At 36.9% G+C, this 20,536-nt stretch overlaps 2 protein-coding genes and 1 non-coding gene across 9 annotated transcripts in view; 1 reads left to right on the top strand and 2 right to left on the bottom strand.

Annotated features, from left to right (window-relative positions):
- The window catches only part of ALOX5AP (arachidonate 5-lipoxygenase activating protein), a 734,005-nt gene that overhangs the window by 454,797 nt on the left and 258,672 nt on the right, over positions 1 to 20,536 (bottom strand). The gene's annotated exons all lie outside the window — the stretch shown is intronic.
- The window catches only part of KATNAL1 (katanin catalytic subunit A1 like 1), a 167,521-nt gene that overhangs the window by 12,018 nt on the left and 134,967 nt on the right, over positions 1 to 20,536 (top strand). For all 7 annotated transcript variants that reach the window (XM_050766889.1, XM_050766882.1, XM_050766885.1 and 4 more), the window contains 2 exons: positions 12,119 to 12,294; positions 15,291 to 15,451. In XM_050766889.1, the coding sequence (XP_050622846.1) occupies positions 12,133 to 12,294; positions 15,291 to 15,451 (323 nt within the window). In that variant the 5' untranslated portion in view covers positions 12,119 to 12,132. The remainder of the gene's footprint in view (positions 1 to 12,118; positions 12,295 to 15,290; positions 15,452 to 20,536) is intronic.
- LOC126940953 (U6 spliceosomal RNA) lies at positions 13,689 to 13,791 on the bottom strand. The gene has a single exon (XR_007721009.1). It is a non-coding gene; the product is annotated as a U6 spliceosomal RNA (small nuclear RNA).

Genomic DNA, 20,536 nt, shown 5'->3' with positions numbered 1-20,536 from the left:
ACAACTCCTCATCCGTTCAATTTTTTTTTAAATTTTTTGTAGAGATGGGGTCTTGCTGTGTTACCCAGGCTGGTCTTGAACTCCTGGTCTTAAGCAATCCTCTTGCCTTTGCCTCCCGAAATGTTGAGATTACAGGTGTGAGTCACTGTGCCCTACCCCGTTTATGGTTTTTCATGAGATTGCAGCAATTCAGTCACATCTACAAGCTCCACTTCTAATTCTAGTTCTCTTGCTATTTCTACCACATCTGCAGTGACTTCCTCCACTAAAGTCTTGAAACTCTCAGAGTCATCCATGAGGATTGGAATGAATTTCTGTAACGCTCCTGTTAGTGTTAATGTTTTGACATCCTCCCATGAATCACAGATGTTCTTCTTGGCATCTAGAAGGATGACTCTGTTCCAGAAAGTGTTCAGTTTACTTTGCCCAGTTTCATCAAAGGAGTTCACTATCTATGGCACCTATAGCCTTACAAAATGTATTTCTTAAATAATAAGATTTGAAAGTTGAAATAACTCCTTTATCCATGGGCTGTGGAATGGATAAGCAAGCATGCAAACAGCATTTATCTCTTTGTACATCTCCATCAGAGCTCTTTGGTGACCAGGTGCATTGTCAGTGAGCAGCAGTATTTTTAAAAGAATCTTTTTTTCTGAGCCATAACTCTCAAAGTTGGGCTTAAAATACTCAATAAGCCATACTGTAAACAGATGTGCTGTCATCTAGACTTTGCTATTCCATTTACAGAGCACAGGCAGAGTAGATTTAGCATAATTCTTAAGGGCCCTAGGATCTTCATACTAGTAAATGAGCATTGGCTTCAACTTCAAGTCGTCAGCTAAATCAGCCCCTAACAAGAGAGCCAGCCTGTCCTTTAAGGCTTTGAACCCAGGCGTTCACTCCTGCTCTCTAGCTAGGAAAGTCGTAGATGAAATCTTTTTCCAATAGAAGGCTGTTTTGTCTGCATTGAAAATCTGTTGTTTAGTGTAGCCACCTTCATCAATGATCTTAGCTAGTTCTAGACAACTTGCTGCAGCTTCTGCATTAGCATTTGCTGGTTCACCTTGCACTTTTGTGTTGTGGAAAAGTCTTCTTTCCTTAAACCTCATAAACCAATCTCTACTTGCTTCATACTTCTGCAGCATCCTCACCTCTTTCAGCCTTCATAGAATTGAAGACAATTAGGGTCTTGTTCTGGATTAGGCTTTGGCTTAAGGGAATATTGTGTCTGGTTTGATCTTCTGTTCAGACCACTCACACTTTCTCCATATCAGCAATAAGGCTGTTTTGCTTTCTCATCATTCATATGTTCACTGGAATAGCACTTTTAATTTCTTTCAAGAACTTTTTCTTTGCGTTTACAACTTGGCTCTTCGGCACAAGAGATCTACATTTCGGCCTGTCTTAGCTTTCAACATGCCTTGCTCGCTAAGCTTAGTCATTTTAACTCGATTTCAAGTGAGAGACATGCAACTATTCCCTTTCACTTGAACACTTAGAGGCTATTGTAGGATTCTTCACTGCCCTAATTTCAGTATTGTGTCTCCGGGAAAAGGGAGGCTGGAGGAGAAGGGAGACAGGAGAACAGCCTATTGGCAGAACAGTCAGAACACAGTATTTATCAATGATATTCAACTTCTATAGGGCATGGTTTCTGGTGCCCCAATACAATTACCACGGTAACATTATGTATTAACAGATATAATAAAAATGGAGAAGTTTGGAATATTGTGAGAATTACCAAAATGTGACATAGAGACAAAAGTGAACACGTGCTGTCAGAAGAATGGCACCGGTAGACTTGCTGGATGCACGGTTGCCACGAATCTTCAAATCGTAAAATAGTGTCTGCGAAGTGCAGCAGAATGAGGCGCGGTAAAGTGAGGTGGGCCTGTGTAGGGAGAAGGAAACAGGAGAGGACATGGTGAGAGTCGGAGGTCGAATGCAAAGTGGCAAAAGGGAGTTTTCTGGGGGGATAGAAACGTTCTTTACCTTTGTCGTGGTGGTTATGTAGTTTATAAAGTTTTCAAAACTCATCAACTTGTACACTTAAAATTAGTGGATTTAATTGTATGAAAATTATACCTCAAAGCTGATTTTTAAAAAGCAGGCAAAACTCATCTGTGGTATCAGAATAGTGATTAAAGTACGGACTGGGAGGGATGAAGGATCCTTCTGGGGAGTTGGAAGTGTTCTGTATTTTGAAGCGGGTGTTGCCTGGGTGTACGCAGTGAATGTGCACAATGTAAAAGGTCATTGAGCTGCACACTTAAGACTTGTGCACTTTATATACCTCAGCAAAAACGGAAGAAGTTCTAAAGAAGGATTATAATATGAGGTTGAGAAAATCTCCAAGAAAGTAGAGCAAAAGGACAGAGAGATGGAAAAAAGGAGAGAAAAACTAAGAAAATTAGAGGACCAGCCTAGGAAGTCTAATTCCTGGATAAAAGGCATTTCATAACAGAAAAAAAAAAATGGAAAGAAATTTTCAATGAAATAATTCAGAATATTTCCTAAAATGGAAAGATATTAATTTCTACATTGAAAGAACCCCAGATAGACCCATTTCAAAGCACATCATCAAAAATTTTAGAAAACTCATGTCAAAGAGAAGATCCTACAAGTTTCCAGAAAAGGGGAAAAACAAGTGATATATAACAGATTAGGAATTTAAATGACTTCAGTCTTCTTAACCTAGTATTGAAATCTAAAAGGTATTAGGGAAATGCCGTAAAAATCCTCAAGGAAAATTATTTCCGAGCTAAGCTTCAGTAGCCAGGCAAATTCTCATGGAAGTGTGAGGGTAGAATAAAGGTATTTACAGACATGCACAGTTGCAAAAATTTTATCTCCCTTCTGTAGAAAATGTGCTCCATAAAGGTAAGAGAGTGAACCAAGAAAGACAAAGACATGTGATACATGACAAAAGGACAACATAGAAGAGGCCGAAGGGCTCCCTAGGATGAAGGGAGGTACCAAGTTGAACAGCCTTGGAGGGTAGAAAGAGAGAGTGTCTTCTCCAGAGCAAAGGTCAGGTTTGCTTATAGCCTTGGAAGATACAGTATCTCCCTTTGGAACAGGGATAGAGAAGCATAAAACTTCATAGATGCAGGTTCTCTAAGCTTAGGCCTCCTCTCCTGTAATTCAGACTACTTCCTTTGCAGATGTTACATGGCCCTTTTCAAATTGCCCCATGGGAACTGGGGCTTGGGGAACTGGTGGAAAAAAAAGTACGTTGGGTTAGGTTGTCTTCTGGAAGCTTTATAGTTTTAACTCTTACATTTAGGTCAGTAATCCATTTGAGTCAGTAATAGTTTTAACTCTTACATTTAGGTCAGTCATCCATTAATCCATAATTCATTTTTGTATGTGATGTGAAAGAAGGGTTGAGATTCAGTTTTTTTGTTTTGCATATAGATAGCCAATTTCTTTCAGGACCTTTTTGCTGGAAAAAATTGTCCTTCCCTCGTTGAATTTTTTTGGGCACTTTGGTTGAAAATTAGTTGGCTTTGTATGTATGAATCTGTTTCTTGACTCTCTAGTTTCTTTCACTGATTTTTGTGTCTGTCTTTATGTCAATTCCACACTGTCTTGGTTACCATAACTTTAATTTTTTTTTGAGATGGAATTTCGCTCTTGTTGCCTAGGCTGGAATGCAGTGGCAGGATCTCGGCTCACCCCAACCTCTGCCTCCCAGGTCAAAGCGATTCTCCTGCCTCAGGCTCCCGAGTAACTGGAATTACAGGCATGCCCCACTGCGCCCGGCTAATTTTGTATTTTTAGTAGGGACGAGGTTTCTTCATGTTGGTCAGGCTGGTCTCAAACTCTCAACCTCAGGTGATCCACCCACCTCGGCCTCCCAAAGTGCTGGGATTACAGGCATGAGCTACCGCACCCGGCCATGATTACTGTAACTTTATAGTAAATTTTAAAATCATGTAGTTGACATCGACCCCCAACAGGCATTTTTCCCCTCAGCCCCTTAGAAGTACTCCACCTGAATACGTCTGTGTTAGTAAGTCCTCCTACTTTACTGTTTTTCAAAACTTTTTCTATTTTGTGTTCTTTCATTTCCATTTTTTAGAATCAACTTGTGAATTTTTCCAAAAAAGGCTGCTGGGATTTTGATTGGGATTCCATTGACTCTATGGGTTACTTTCAAGATAATTTGACATCTTACCCGTATTGAGTGTTTTTATTCATAAACAAATACACATTTATTAATTTAGGTCATGTTTAATTCTCTTAGGTTTTAATAGTTCTCAGGTTACAAGTCTTGCACATATTTTGTTAAATTTATCCCAGAATATTTAATATTTTTGGATAATTTTACTGTTTTTAGTTTCTGGTTATTTCTCGTATGTGGAAATAAGATTGATTTTTGAATACTGACCTTGTGTGCTGCAACCTTACACAGCTCATTTATTAGTTCTAGAGCTATTTGCAGAGATCCTAGGATTTTCTCCACTGACAGTCATGTTTTCTGTAAATAAAAGCAGCTTTACTTCTTTTCCAATCTGCATGCCTTTTATTTTTGCATTACCTTATTGCACTGGTTAGAACCTCAGTTCTAATGTGGAATAGAAGGGGTGAGAGCAAATATCCTTGTCTTGTTCTTGATCTTGGGGAGCCTTTAGTCTTTCACAATACATATGCTTGCTGTACGTATTTCATAGATGTCCATTACTCGGTTGAGGAAATTGTCTTTTATTTTTAGTTTGCTAAGTGTTCTTATGAATTATGTTGAATTCTGTCAAATATATTTTCTGTATCTATTGAGATGATTTATAATGTTTCATTTTTATTCTCTTAAAATTGATTGGTTTTAAAATGAACCATCTTGAATTCTTAGGATAAACCTCACTGGGTCATAATACATTATCCATTTTACATATTGCTGGATTTGATTAGCTAAAATTTGAAGATTTTTTTGTATCTATGTTTGTGAGGGATACTGATATGTAATTTTCTGATAAGATCTTTGTCTGATTTTTGGTGTAAGGCTAACACTGGCTTTAAAATATGAGTTGAATAGCCAAAAGAACTCTGGCAAAAAAGAAAAAATTGGAAATATTTCTACCTCTTCTGTATTCAATTTCACTAATTGATATAGGACTTTTCAGATTAAGTACTCTATCTCTTCTTGGGCAAGCTTTGCTATGTGACCATCATAGAATTTGTCCATTTCATTAAACCCTCTTTTGTCTTTCAGTAGCTCCAAGGTTTGTAGTGATAGACCGCCTTCATTTTTTGTTTTGGTAATGTGTGTTTTCTTTTCTCCCTTTCCTGGTCAATCTTACTAGAGGTTTATTCATTTTATTGATCTTTGTGAAGAACCTGCTTTTGGCTACGTTGAAATTTTCTCTTGTTTTTCTATTTTCTATCTCATTGATTTCTTCCCTTAACTTGATTACATTTTTCCTTCTGCTTCTTTTGGTTTAATTTGCTTCCCCTGCTAGATTCTTAAGATAGAAGCTGAAAGCAAGAGTCAGCAAACTGCAGTCCAGGGGCCAAATCCAGCTTGCCACTTGTTCTTGAATGGCTCATGGATCAGGAATGATTTTTGCATTTTTATAAGGTTGAAGAAAAATCAAAAGAAGAATACTGTTTTGTGACATGTGGAAATTAAATGAAATTCAGATTTCATTGTCCACATATAAGGTTTTATTGGAACACAACTGTATGTAGTTGTTTACAAATTGTGTCTGGCTGCTTTTGTGCTGGAATGGCAAAGTTGAGGGGTTGTGACAGAAACCATGTGGCATTCTCATTGCTTTTGCACTGCTGTTTCTGATCTGTAATCACTGTTTTAAGTGCCATGTATATCACTGTGCTGTGACATTTTACTTTATTATCAGTGCATACACATCATGTCAAAACAAGAAAAGATGAAAAAAATAGACTTGGAATGTTTTACTCTTAAAGCACGCTGAAGCATAGATTATTGAATTATGACAAGGCATTGTATTATGCAGTGACACTATAGTTGTGTTAAATACAGTATACACTGATATTATCAGACTCTGCATTCATCACAATATTCCCAACTCACAGGAAATTAATGGTCAGAAAAATGAGAAAACATAAAAAGGAATATCTTATTCTAGTAAAATTTCTTCACAAAATTAGAAAATAAAAATCAGGCTGCACCCAGAGTAAACTTCCAAGTGGCTCATTTGTTAGGCAGGCAAGGAAGTCATTTCTCAGTAGTGAAGTGACTAAATTGTGTTTGGTTACAACAGGCGCAGAATTGTATCCGGAGAAGGTAAACTTAGACTATTAGTCTTTTGGCAAGAAGAATTACTCAAAGAATTGAGGACATCAATAATCAATTAAAAAACAAGGCAAATGATTTTGAGTGGATTTCCTTGGCTTTTGATGAGTTGACAGATGTTACCAATACTGCTCAGTTGTTTATTTGAAAAGTCAAGGCTGAGTTTGAAGTTATTAAATAATCTTAATGAATAGTGTGTGTAGAATAGCTAAAGATATTTCAAAAAGTTAGGAAAACACTAATGGCTTGCAACCTGAGTGAAGTGTAGTCTGCTAAGATGCATTATAACTGATGGTGGTAAAAATTTGTGTAGAGTAGAAAAAATTCAGGTGGACAAATTTATAAAGCTGTGAAAGTGTAAGATGTTTAGAGTCTATGGTTACTTATTTTATTTCATAGCAGGTATTTTGCAGAGAATATTTGAATCTATCATGTAATATTGAACCAGTAGTGTCAACATTTGCTCTTGTGGACCTAGCCATTGTCAGTTCTAGGAATTTTTGTCAGAAATAGAAGCTGAATATTTTCACTTGCCCTGCTGTACAGCAGTTTGATGGCTTATTAGTTGTAAGGTTTTATTGCAAACTTTTGAATTTAGAAGTGAGATTGAAATTTTTCTGAATGTGAGAAACTGCTGTCAATCTGAATATTGAATGCTGAATGGCTTTAGAAATCAGTTTGTGATGCAGACTCAATAGTATTTCTTAATGAATTCAACCTAAAATTACAAGACAAAACAGTTCTTGTATCAAAACTAATACTGCAGTAAAGTTATTTCAATGGCAACCACTATTCTTTGAATCACAAGTAATATCAAGTCATTTTATATAGCTTTCCATGCTGTTATAAGTTAAAACAAAGAAGGTCTCCATTCCTACCCAGTTTGCAATAGGTGTGTTTTCTGAGTTCAAACTACAGCTTCAGCAGCATGTTTTAGAACATGATGTAAGTGCCAAGGAAATTTCCATTTAACTGTGCAGTTGAGGCACTTTTTATTTAACCTTTAATTGGAATGATTAATCTGCAAATAATGACATGCTAAAAGGTAAATACTAAGAGAAGAGTAAATCCTTTAAATGCCTTCCAAACAATGATTATGCTGAATTGAAATCATATACTTGTGATTTACTATCAGTATAAAGTAGCACCTAATTAGTACTTTTGAAAAAAGACATTTTCAAACATGAAATTTATTGTATTCAAGGTAAACATTAGAATGTGTGAACATTTGTGATTGATTCTCATGATAGGGAACACTAACTTTGAATCCCAACTAAGTGAAATATTGTCCCCAGAAAGAGTTTCAGTCTTCTCCTTAGTCAATCTGTCTTACAGAAAGTTGTACTCTGTTATTGTTTCTATAATATTTTGAATTGCATCGATAAGAATTATGGAATTTTTTGTCTCATTATATAAGTAGTTATATAATATCCTTCATTTTGTTTGTTAGCTCTCAAAACCTAAAGTGTTTGCTTGTCAGGTCTTTTACAGGAAAAGTTTGCCAACCCCTCCTTTGTATCAGGATATTTTTATCTTTCATAAGTTTGTGTCTGTACTTGTGAGCAGGATTAACACTTTTGTTTCACAATGACTTTAAAGAGAAATAATTTGTAGAGCATCTTTGTTTCTACTGGATTTGTTAATTACATATTACTCATTATAGTAAGACCATATGGTTTTGTGTTAATATTCTAAATTTGAAGATGAGACTTTCCATGGTTGTCCTGTATTCTGTGGATAGATCCACTGGACATTGAAATTAAAAGTAGTTGTATTAGTCCATTCTCATGCTGCTATGAAGAAATACCTGAGACTGGGTAATTTATAAAGAAAGAGGTTTAAGTGACTCACAGTTCTACATGGTTGGGGAGGCCTCAGGAAACTTAAAATCATGGCAGAAGGCACCTCTTCACAGGGCTGCAGGAGAGAGAATGAATGCCAGCAGGGGAAATGCCGGATTCTTATAAACCCATCAGATCTCATGAGACTCACATTATCATGAGAACAGCATGGGGGGAACTGCCCCCGTGATCCAATCCCTCCACCTGCTCCTGCCCTTGACATGTGATTATTACAGTTCAAAGTGAGATTTGGTTGGGGACACAGAGCCAAACCATATCATTCTGCCTGTGACCCTTCCCAAATCTTATGTCCTCACATTTCAAAGCACAATCAAGCCTTTCGTACCGTCCCCCAAAGTCTTAACTCATTCCAGACTCAAAAGTCCAAGTCCAAAGTCTCATTTGAGACAAGGCAAGTTTCTCCCACCTATGAGCCTGTATCAAAAACAAGTTAGTTACTTTTTAGATATATTGGGAGTACAAGCGTTGGGTAAATACACTTGTTCTAAATGGGAGAAATTGGCTAAAACAAAGGGATATAGGCCCCATGCAATTCTGAAATCCAGTAGGGCAGTCATTAAACCTTAAACTTCCAAAATTACCTCCTTTGACTCCATATCTGACATCCAGGTCACACTGATGTCAGAGGTAGGTTCCCATGGCCTCGGGCAGCTCCACCCCTGTGGCTTTGCAGGGTACATCCCCACCTCCTGGCTGCTTTCACAGCTGGCCTCGAGTGTCTGTGGCTTTTCCAGATGCATAGTGCAAGCTGTTAGTGGATCTACCATTCTGGGATCTGGAGGGTGGTGGCCCTCTTCTTACACCTCCACTAGGCAGTGCCCTAGTGGGGACTCAGTGGGAGCTCCAGCCACACATTTCCCTTCCTCACTTCCCTAGCAGAGGTTCTCCATGAGGGCCCTGCCCCTGCAGCAGACTTCTGCCTGGACATTCAGGCATTTCCATACATCCTCTGAAATCTAGAGGGAGGTTCCCAAACCTCAGTTCTCATCTTCTGTGCACCCACAGGCCCAATACCATGTGGAAGCTGCCAAAACTTGGGGCTTGTACCCACTGAAGCCATGGCCTGAGTTGTACCTTGGCCCCTTTTAGCCACGGCTGGAGTGGCTGGGTGCAGAGCACCAAGTCCCACGACTGCACACAACAGGGGGGCCCTAGACCCAGCCTAGGAAACCCATTTTTCCCTCCGGGCTTGTGATGGGAGGGGCTGCCAACATCTCTGATGTGCCCTGGAGGCATTTCCCCATTGTCTTGGTGATTAGCTTTTGATTCCTTGTTACTTACTCGAATTTCTGCAGCTGGCAGAAATGGGTTTTTCTTTTCTATTGCATTGTCAGGCTACGCATTTTCTAAACCTCTATTCACTGCTTCCCTTTTAAACATAAATTCCAATTCCAGACCTAATCTTTGTGAATGGGTAAAACTGAATGCTTTTAAGAGCAACTCCCCCCTCCCAAATCACCTCTTGAACACTTTGCTGCTTAGAAATTTCTTCCGCCAGATACCATAAATCACCTCTCTCAAGTTCAAAGTTCCACAAATCTCTAGGGCAGGAACAAAATGCTGCCAGTCTCCTTGCCAAAGCATAGCAAGGGTCCCATTTATCCCAGTTCCCAACAAGTTCATCTTCATCTGCAGCCACTTCAGCTTGAACTTCATTGTCCATATCACTATCACCATTTTGGTCAAAACCATTCAAGAAGTCTCTAGGAAGTTCCAAACTTTCCCACATTTTTCTGTGTTCTGAGCCCTCCACACTGTTCCAACCTCTGCCTGTTGCCCAGTTCCAAAGTCACTTCCACATTTTCAGGTATCCTTGTAGCAGCACCTCACTCCTGGTACTAGTCTACTGTATTAGTCCTTTCGCACACTGCTATGAAGAAAAACCTCAGACTGGGTAATTTGTAAAGAAAAGAGGTTTAATTGACTCACAGTTTTGCATGGCTGGGGAGGCCTCAGAAAACTTACAATCATGGTGGAAGGCACCTCTTCACGGGGGCAGGAGAGAGAATGCATGCCAGCAGGGGGAATACCAGATGCTTATAAAACCGTCAGATCCCGGCCGGGCGCGGTGGCTCATGCCTGTAATCCCAGCACTTTGGGAGGCTGAGGAGGGCGGATCACAAGGTGAGGAGATTGAGACCATCCTGGCTAACACGGTGAAACCCCGTCTCTACTAAAAATACAAAAAAAATTAGCCGGGCATGGTGGTGGGTGCCTGTAGTCCCAGCTACTTGGAAGGCTGAGGCAGGAGAATGGCGTAAACCCGGGGGGCGGAGCTTGCAGTAAGCCAAGATAGCACCGCTGCACTCCAGCCTGGGTGACAGAGTGAGACTCCATCTAAAAAAAAACAGAAAACAAAAAACCATCAGATCTCTCATGAGACTTACTCATTATCACAAGAACAGCATGGAGGAAACTGCCCCTTGATCCATTTACCACCACCTGGTCCCGCCCTTGACACGTGGGGATTATTACAATTTAAGTGAGATTTAGGTGAGGACAGAGCCAAACCGTATTAGTAGTGTACTATTTGCTGCAGTGTGATTCTCAAGTAATGTAACTCTGCCTTCATGGAACCTATAAGGGGAAAATAACATGCCAAACACATAAACATTTGTTTTCAAAAATGTTTTGGAGTCAGTTGAAATGCCTAGAACTAGTGATGGTTAATTTTCAGGAAGAATTTTTGAATTCCTGAAGAACAGATAAGAGATTGAGAGTCAGAGTGGAAGAGTCAGGCTCCCCAAGCCAAAGTTTAATTCCTTGAATAAGTCATAGAGTAGTATTTCGATTTTCTTCTTTATGTGTATTCATTGGTTTACTGTTCCTGGAAATCAGAAGGCAATTTTGACTCTTTCTCAGGATATCATTCTCCTGTATCTCTGGACTTCTATTCTTTTTAGTCTTGGGAGGAAAGTATCTTTGCATAGAAGCCTTGGATGATTCTAGGAGACTTTTGGAAAGCCTGGAAGAAAAGCCAGAATTACTGGACTGGAGAGCTTTAGTGGAAGCCAGAAATTTAGAGGGTATTCTGACTAACATCTTATAGAAAGGAAAATAACGATAGTTATTTGCATGGCCAAAGAGCTATAGAGAATCATGGGGTCTTAGAATATTACAAATTGGGGTTCAAAGAGTTTAATTTATAGGTGTTTGCTTAGATTTAAATTTGAGGCAATTACATGAGTATAAATGGTACACGGACAACTATAGACTGTCTTTAAAATCTATTCTTTAAGTATAACTTTTTATTCTTGGGGCCAAGAAGTTTTAGTGAGAACTAGTTCTTATAGTTTCAACTGACTTCAGTAGAAAATATATTCATATATTTATGTGATAATCATATTTTTTATGTTGTCAAGAATAAATTGAATAAAACAAGTTCATCTATTATTGCAGCCTATGGTAATTATAAAGGAATAAGGAAAACTAGTGTCCAATTTTATGTATCTGTAAGTAAATCAGTAGTTCAGAGCTGTGTAACCTCTCTCCCTATTATTTCCATGGGTGTTCTTTTGTAATCTCCTTTATACTTCCAAATTTGAAAACTTTGTTTAGTATTATAAGATGCGTACAGATAACCTAAAAGAATGGTAACTGTTTTGACTTTCAAAGTAGTTCTAGGCTGGGCACAGTGGCTCACGCCTGTAATCCCAGCACTTTGGGAGACCGAGGTGGGTGGATCACCTGAGGTCAGGAGTTTGAGACCAGCCTGGCCAACATGGTGAAACCCATCTCTACTAAAAATACAAAAATTAGCTGGGCATGGTGGTGCACCCCTGTAGTCGCAGCTGCTCAGGAATCGCTTGAGCCTGGGAGGTGGAGGTTTCAGTGAGTCAAGATCACGCCGCTGCACTCCAGTCTGGGCAACGAAGTGAGACTCTAACTCAAAAAAAAGTAGTTTTAAACATATTTTAAAGAACAATAAATGTTTTAAAGTCAGTGCTGAAAACTTTAAAAAGTCATTATATTTTATGTTTAGGTCTCTGAAAGAAGATGAATTTGGCTGAGATTTGTGATAATGCAAAGAAAGGAAGAGAATATGCCCTTCTTGGAAATTACGATTCATCAATGGTATATTACCAGGGGGTGATACAGCAAATTCAGAGACATTGCCAGTCAGTCAGAGATCCAGCTATCAAAGGCAAATGGCAACAGGTAAGATGATATTAAAGTATTAGATGTGTTGGGACAGCAATACCCTATTTTACTTGAGAGATTAGAGTCGGAAAATGAGTTTGAGATGGAAATAGTTCCTATTTATCTGAATACTGAACTATGTTTAAAATGTGCTCTTGTATATTTTAGTATCTTACCTAGTTAATGTTTTGTTTTTTGATCATATATTTCATGAGGTATGTTTTGAAGATATTTAATTCCAATTGAATCTACTTTTACTTTTTTCTGTTTTCATGATCAGTTACCTAATTGTGTGACTACAAACTTTTGAAATAAAGTATTTCATTCATTCATTCTTTTTTTTTTTTGAGACAGAGTCTTGTTCTGTTGCCCAGGCTGGAGTGCAGTGGCACGATCTTGGCTCACTGCAACCTCTGCCTCCCAGGTTCAAGCAGTTCTCCTGCCTCAGCCTCCCAAGTTGCTGGGACTGCAGGCATGCACCACCATGCCCAGTTAATTTTTGTACTTTTAGTAGAAACGGAGTTTTACCATGTTGGCCAGGCTGGTCTTGAATTCCTGACCTAGTGATCCACTCACCTCAGCCTCCCAAAGTGCTGGGATTACAGGCGTGAGTCACCGCACCCGGCCCATTCTTTCTTTTTTTTTTTTTTTTTTTAGGGTTTTGCTCTGTCACCCAGGCTGGAGTGCAGTGGTGCCATCACAGCTCACTGCAGCCTCAAACTGCTGGGCTCAAGCGATCCTCCCACCTCAGCTTCCCAAGTAGCTAGGGGGACAGGTTCACACCACATGTCCAGCTAATTTTTAGATTTTTTGTAAGGACTGAGTATTGCTATGTTGCCCAGGGTGGACTCAAACCCCTGGCCTCAAGTGATCCTCCTGCCTTGGCCCCTCAAAGCACAGGTATTACATATGTGAGCCACTGTGCTGGACCTGAAATAAAGTATTCATACTTGCCCTTTTCCCTTTCATATTTACATGTTGTTTTGACCCATTTTGCAAAACTCTTTTGAAAGACTCCTTAAAAATACAAATGAGTCAGTAATCTAATAAAAAACATTACTATATTTGTTGTCTTTTGACTATATAATTTGATTAATAAGACAGTTAATAAAAACTTGAATTTTAATTTACCCACTTACTGTTTTTTAAATTTAATGTTTTAATCAGTATCTTTTAGCATAGTTCTTGCTTTGCTGCTCCAATTTCAAATTAATTGTAACTTTTAAAAACGATTTTTTTTTTTTTACAAATCATACTTATAAGCAATAGATCTTTAAGGAAATAAATAGAAGCATCTTCAGTGATGTTTAAACAAAATTGGCTTTTGTTTTGTAAGGGTTTATTATTTAAGCTTGTGTTTTCACCTGTTATACTGAAACAACATAACATCCTTTTTAGAAAATGTTAAGTGAAAAAATACGGAACACTTCAGGAGTTCGTGTGCATCCCGTGCAGGGGACATACTGCTCTTGTCTGTGTTACTCCAGTGTTAGTATATGTGCTGCCAATGCAGACCACTCCCCACTTGGTGTTAAAATTTAAAATCTTTTAAAAATTACAAGTACTAAGTCAAGTATTTCTTTGAAGTTTCCATTTTATGTACTAATGCCTTTCAAGTGTTTCTTCTAGTTTTTCCATTAGTCAGAAATTGATGTTTTCCTAAGTTTTGAGGGTAAATTTGACTTATTTTCCCACTTAAATGTTACCAAATTATATTGATTGAGAACAATATACTTGCTCCAACTCAGGCTCAAATTTTTAGTTGTTTTCTTCTATCCTTCCTGTTAGCTACAGGCAGGGTATTTTATTAATCTATCATGGAAGTATTTTTGACATGTTCTGAATTGTGTATGTTAAATAGTGACCATTTCTACTATGTTTCTTTCCACTGGGTTCTGAAATTACATTTCTTCCAGTGTAGCATATTGTGTAATTGCATGTATTAGCAGTTGAATTTTACCTAGCTTTTTCTTTGGATCTGTAACTCCTTCATATGTTCCTTTTAATATATTATTCAATACAAAGATGAGGGAAAATTTTTTATACTCTGCTTTACAGTATGACTTGCTTTCTGGTTAAAGAAAAAACAATTGTTAAAATGATTTATAATTGTAATTTTCTTTTCTTTCTTTTTTTTTTTGACATGGAGTCTTGCTCTGTTGCCCAGACTGGAGTGCAGTAGTGTGATTGTAGCCTCGGACTCTTGGGCTCAAATGATCCTTCTGCCTCAGCCTCCTGAGTAGCTAGGACTGTAGACTCGCGCTGTCATGCCTGGGCTAATTTTTTTGTTTCCCTAGGCTGGTCTTGAATGTAATTTTTAATCTTTATCTGTTTACTTTTGAAAATGAGTTTGTGCTCAAAGTTTGAAAACACAAGAATTTCCTCATAGTATGTGTTCAGTTAAATTTTTTAAATACAGGAAAAACCTTGTCTTTGAAATAAAAATAAACTTTACTCAGAACTCAAAATAATTTAAATAAGGCAAAAATAATTCAGATTTCAGTTGAAGGAGAATTTAAATAAAAACTGGAAGTTTGTAATTCATAGTATAATACCACTTCTAGCTTTCAGACACTCATGACAGGCGTTTTATATTTAGTGATATTGGGAATAGGAATTGTTGAAAATTTTGGCTTACCGTTTTTTGGAATCTATTTACAAATATATTAAAAGTATTTAGCACAATATTTTACATTTCTTGGAATGTTTAACTTGTTACCTACTTAGTTGATTGTTTTAAATTGTATTAATGATCTTCACGTTCTTTGGTAGAAATGAAATTCCATTATGAAAGAGAGATAACTACTTATTAAAAGGTATAGAATTATGGTTTTTTCAAACTATTTTCTGCCCTTTTCTCAGTATTACTTGAAATAGTTCTTTGTGTTTATGAATGTTTTAATGATTCATTTTTCATACTTTGACATTAAGAAAACATGCACTCTATAGCAATTTATTTAAAATTTATGAAGTCTTTAAACAGCTTCTAGCATAAAGCCTTTTTTTTTTTTAAGGTTCGGCAGGAATTATTGGAAGAATATGAACAAGTGAAAAGTATTGTCAGCACTTTAGAAAGTTTTAAAATCGACAAGCCTCCAGATTTCCCTGTGTCCTGTCAAGATGAACCATTTAGAGATCCTGCTGTTTGGCCACCCCCTGTTCCTGCAGAACACAGGTAAATAGAACTTTATATTCTCTTTAGGTTCTTCTAGTTAATTGATGTTCACAGTGAAGCATGCTTTGAACAAAGTATGAAAAATCATTTTTGGGGACATGTAAATTCAGTATCTGTTTTTAATATTCACATTTATAGGTTTACAGTTATGTATCTGATAAAGTACAGAAGTAAATGTCTTGTTACATATCTTGCTTTTAGAAATGCTTTATTTCGCTAATAACAATAGATGCCTATTGCTAGTCCTAAAATTTATCAGTTAAGAGAGGTCTTTTAGGTTTCATAATGGCAGCATCAAAACTTGGATAGTTTTGCTTTTTTGCTTGAAGAGATTCTAACAACTTCAGATGAAGTGGTGGAGAAATTGAATGTTCCTGGTTGGGCCTACAGTCAATTTCCAGAGTTTTAGTGTAGAAGGAACCTTACTGATAATGTTTAAGTGGCTTAGTGCTTAAAGTCAGATTCCTCGGTGTGGCGTCTCCCACCAGTTTTCTCTAATACCCAGCCTGTGCGTCATTTACGTTAAACCTCTCTGTTTTTGCCCTTTTTTGTCATCTTGTCTGTGTAGTCTCTTCTTTCTGCAAGGATTACCCATAATCCCCATCTCTAAACAACTCATATTCATTCAAGTCTCAACTCAACTGACTATCCCCTCTGCAGCCTCTTTTGATTTGCCCAGACATAGCAGTTTGTTCGTAGTGGTTATCATGTTGCATTTATTTGTCACTTCACAAGATTTGCAAGGACAAGGACCATGGTTTTATTTAAAACAAAAATTAAATAATAAACTTTCATTGCTAACGCAGGGTTTGGCACGTAGTAGACGTTCAACCAACATTGAATGAGTTAACTCCATTCGTTTCACAAGTGAGGAAACTGAAACCTGAGAGACCCTAATCATGCTAGATCAGGATGTGAGTTGAGGTCTTTCTGGCTTTCTGTCTGCTTTATTGTGAGGTGGTATTGTGGCCAGAGTGTTGCACCATAGAAAATATGTTTTCCTTTGGCCAGTCTCTATAGTAATCTGTTGAAATTTTCTAAAAACATTTTAAGAGCTATGAAAAATGGTTAATTTATTCCTTTGGATTTTTTCCACTGAATTACAGATAATTTTGTGATTTTCATTGTGAAAGCAGTAGATGAAGATTCTTTTTTAAGCTCTGCAACAATGTAGTTTTCCTCTGATGTAACCACCTTCAGGTGTTTTATACTAAGGTAACCCATATCCCTCGAAAGGCAGTGTTTTAAGAGTCATATCATTGTTACCATGGAAGTTCCAAAATACTGAACGAATGACATTTTAACCTACTATAACTTGAAATTTTCCTGTATGTATGTATAATGAAATACCTTGTTTTTTTACTGAAAGTCATTAATTCTGAAATATACTTCTAGTTTAAAGCTAAAAGCTGGCAATAACTTTAAATATAGGAATATATGCTCTGAATTGCTCCAGTACCATGATTCATCTCAAGCAGCAGTGTCTGCAGATAATAACTAATATTGATGGCTCAAACTGAATAAAAAGTTGTGGATGACATTTTCCCATTGATGAATACTGATCTCAAAATGTATCACTAGAATGACACTAGTCCAGTTATTTTCTTTTCTTTGTCCTTTCTTAACTGTTCGTAACACAAATCTGACTTATTTTTGTGCTTGTTTTTAAATCCTTTTTCTAAACGAAAGTGAAAGATGAATGGACCAGAATGTGTTTCTCTGATTCTCCTTTCTTTGTACTAAATTTTTTAAAAAAGTTTTCTCTGTGCATAGCCATTGTATGTGGGTTTTTTGTTTTTTTGTTTTTTTTCCTCTGTGGATCAGAAACCCTGAATAAAAGCAAATCGCAGATTGTATATTGTCTGGGGAAAAAATAGATTTTCATTCCCATGTGTATCAACAACAATAAGAAAACACTTTACAACTCCACAAGGTTCTACTAGAGAAGGAAATATAAGACATTGAGTAATAGCATGGGATTAATAGTTTAAAACTTTATGAATAAAATTTTTATGTAAGCAAAAACAGTGGGTCCTTCATCAATTAACAATGTAAGGTGAACGTTAATGAACTAAATCTTATGCTGGTTTGTGGCACAGAATGTATGCAAGGGCTGATAAAATAAATATTCAGATTGCAAATTTAGATTTAAAGGTTATGGAGGATTAGAGTTGTATGATATTTTTCTTGTTTTACAAACTTTGTTTCTTCTCCAGGTCATGTAAAACAAATATAATAAGATTTTCACTTAGTGATAGTGAATGGTAGATAGTCATTGGATATTCTTGGTTTAATGGAAAGACATTTGACTTCAGTTGATGAGATTGTGGATTCTGCTTCTGAAACCTACTTGCTTTATGACTTTGAGCAAGCCATTTACCCTCCCTAAACGTTAGTCTCACTATCTGTAAAATGAAGATCTCTACCTCATGGAATTGAAAAAAAAAATTAAGACAGCAACTGGCGTGTAATAAGTAATTAAAGTTAATGGTCATCTCTGAAATAAAGGACTACAAATTCTTTCAGAGAAATAGCAAGAATAACAATTAAAAGTGATAGCCTCATTCATAAAACAAGTCCTTTTATTTTCTCCCTGCAGATTCTACCTAATTCCTTAGTTTCCTGAAACATTTCAAGAGCTCTGACAGAGAGGGTATGACTTTTTAAATGTCCAAGTCTTAAGCAGTTGGTGATTATTTCCAGGGGAAGGATGATAGCTAATAATTATTAGTCACTTACTGTATATGTTATATACATTATTTTATTTAAAACCCAAGTGATCCCATGAAGTTTAGGTACTGTTACTGTGTATCCATATTATCATCACTAATTTATTATTATGAACCCCATTTACAGTTGAGGAAACTGAAGCTTATAGTTTGTAATTTTTCCAAAGTCATCTGAACAAGGAAGTAGCAGAGCCAGGATTTGAACCCAAGTCTCTTCATCTTCAGGAGTCTTATTTGTATGCACTCTGCTATATTACTTTTGCATATATACTCAGTGGGTATATTCTGAGTATATTTTGATACACATCTGTATATCCTGGTATTATCTACTTGTTAACATTCTTACTAGTAGTGGTGGAAGAATAAACAAACCGAAAATGCTTAATGAAATTTTGATATTTCAAGGATAACTAAAAAGAACTTTCCAAGCGAGCACCACACTGAAATTACAATTTAAGTCAATAGGAAAATATGATATTTTCTTTTGTTTTTTCTTTTTTTTTTTTTTTTTTTTTTTTGCCATCTATCATCTTGTAATTTACCTTGTTTTATACAAAGCATTTCAGAGATGCTTCCGGTGTGATTGGCATTAGCCACTAATTTGGTAGCCCTGTTTATGGTTCTGTTCTTTTCACTTCATTGACATTTAACAGACACTTCTCCATCCCTGTTGCTGCATACCAAGGTAATCTGTGTATTGTGATTTTCCATCAGTGGTGTTGCCACATTGTTTGAAGTTCTATTTCTGTGTCATGGGTCTGCTGAATTTGATCATAATTAAGGTTTAAATCACCAGCAGTTGCTTGGATAAATCAAAATAATATTTTAAAATTTTGATTCATTGCCTTAAATGTGAGTAAACTGAGCTACAAAAGTAGGATCATGATGGTAGGTAGTGGCAATTTTAGAATTAAACTCCAAAGAGATGAAGTCTCTAGCTCATTCTTAGTGTCCTAAGTTAAAATATTTCTTGTATTAATGAAATGATTTTATAATAGTTTACATGTAGGCTTATTAACTACATTTTCTTTAATGAATTGGTTTCTTCCAGTGATACCTGAAACCGTGAAAGTAGTATTTTCTATATTGCAGCAGTATTCAACATGGTATATATTCAATAAACTATTCTTCATTTAGCTTAAAAAATAAGTATGGTAGGTCCTTTTTTCCCCCAACTTTATTGAGGTATAAATAACAATTAAAAATTGTACATATTTAAGGTATACAGGTTGATTATTTGATATATATATGTGTTTTGAAGTACTTATCACAGTAAGCTAATTAGCATATCAGTTACCTCACATTTATTTTGTTTTTCGTTTTCATTTTATGGTGAGAACACTTAAGATCTACCCTCTTAGCAGATTCAAGTATACAGTATTGTTAACTGTAGTCACCTTGCTGTACATAAGATATCCAGAACTTACCGTGCATGACTGAAACTTTGTACTCCTTGACCAATATCACCTCATTTTCTTCTCCCCTAGCCCCTGGTAGTAACCACTCTACTCTCTTTCTAGGAGTTTGACTCTTTTTATATTCCACATATAAGTGAGTAACATGGTTTGGATGCTTGTCCCATTCAAATCCCTTGTTGAAATGTGACCTCCATGGTTGGAGATGGGGTCTGGTGGGAGGTACAGGATCATGGGGACAGATTCCTCATGAACGGCTTAGTACCATTTCCTTGGTAATGAGTGAGTTCTTGCTCAGTTCACATGAGATCTGATTGTTTACAAGAGTGTAGCACTGCCCCCTGCAACCCTTCTTGCTCACTGTTTCGCCTCGTGATATGCTGGCTTCCCCCTTTGCCTTCTGCCATGATTGTAAGCTTCCTGAGGTCTCACCGTAAGCCAAGCAGATGTTGGTGTCATGCTTGTACAGCCTGCAGAACCATGAGTCAAGTACACCTCTATTTATAAATTACCCATCCTCAAGTATTTCTTTAAAACAATGCAAAACAAAAACAAAAACAAACAGACTAACACAGTCAGATCATGTCGTATTTGTCTTTCTGAATCTGGCCTATTTCACCTGCCACAAGGAAATGGTAGGATTTCCCTCTCTTAAGGTCGAATAATATTTCTCTTTCTTTGTGTGTGTGTGTGTGTATGTGTGTATGTGTGTGTATGTGTACACACACCCTGCCCCCAACATATATGCACACATTTTCTTCATCTGTCAATGTATTTTTAGTTTGTTTCCATATCTTAGCTATTACCAGTAATGCTGAAATGAACATGAGAGTGCAGAGATCTGACACACTGATTTCATTTTCTTTGGCTGTATGCTCAGAAGTGGGATTGCTGGATCATAAGTTAGTTCTACTTAATTTTTTGAAGACTCTCCATACTGT

The sequence above is a fragment of the Macaca thibetana genome, chromosome 17 (genome assembly GCF_024542745.1).
Source record: "Macaca thibetana thibetana isolate TM-01 chromosome 17, ASM2454274v1, whole genome shotgun sequence".
Lineage (NCBI taxonomy): Eukaryota > Metazoa > Chordata > Mammalia > Primates > Cercopithecidae > Macaca > Macaca thibetana.
Note: the sequence above shows the minus strand (reverse complement) of the source record. Positions and strands in the feature narration are given on the sequence as shown.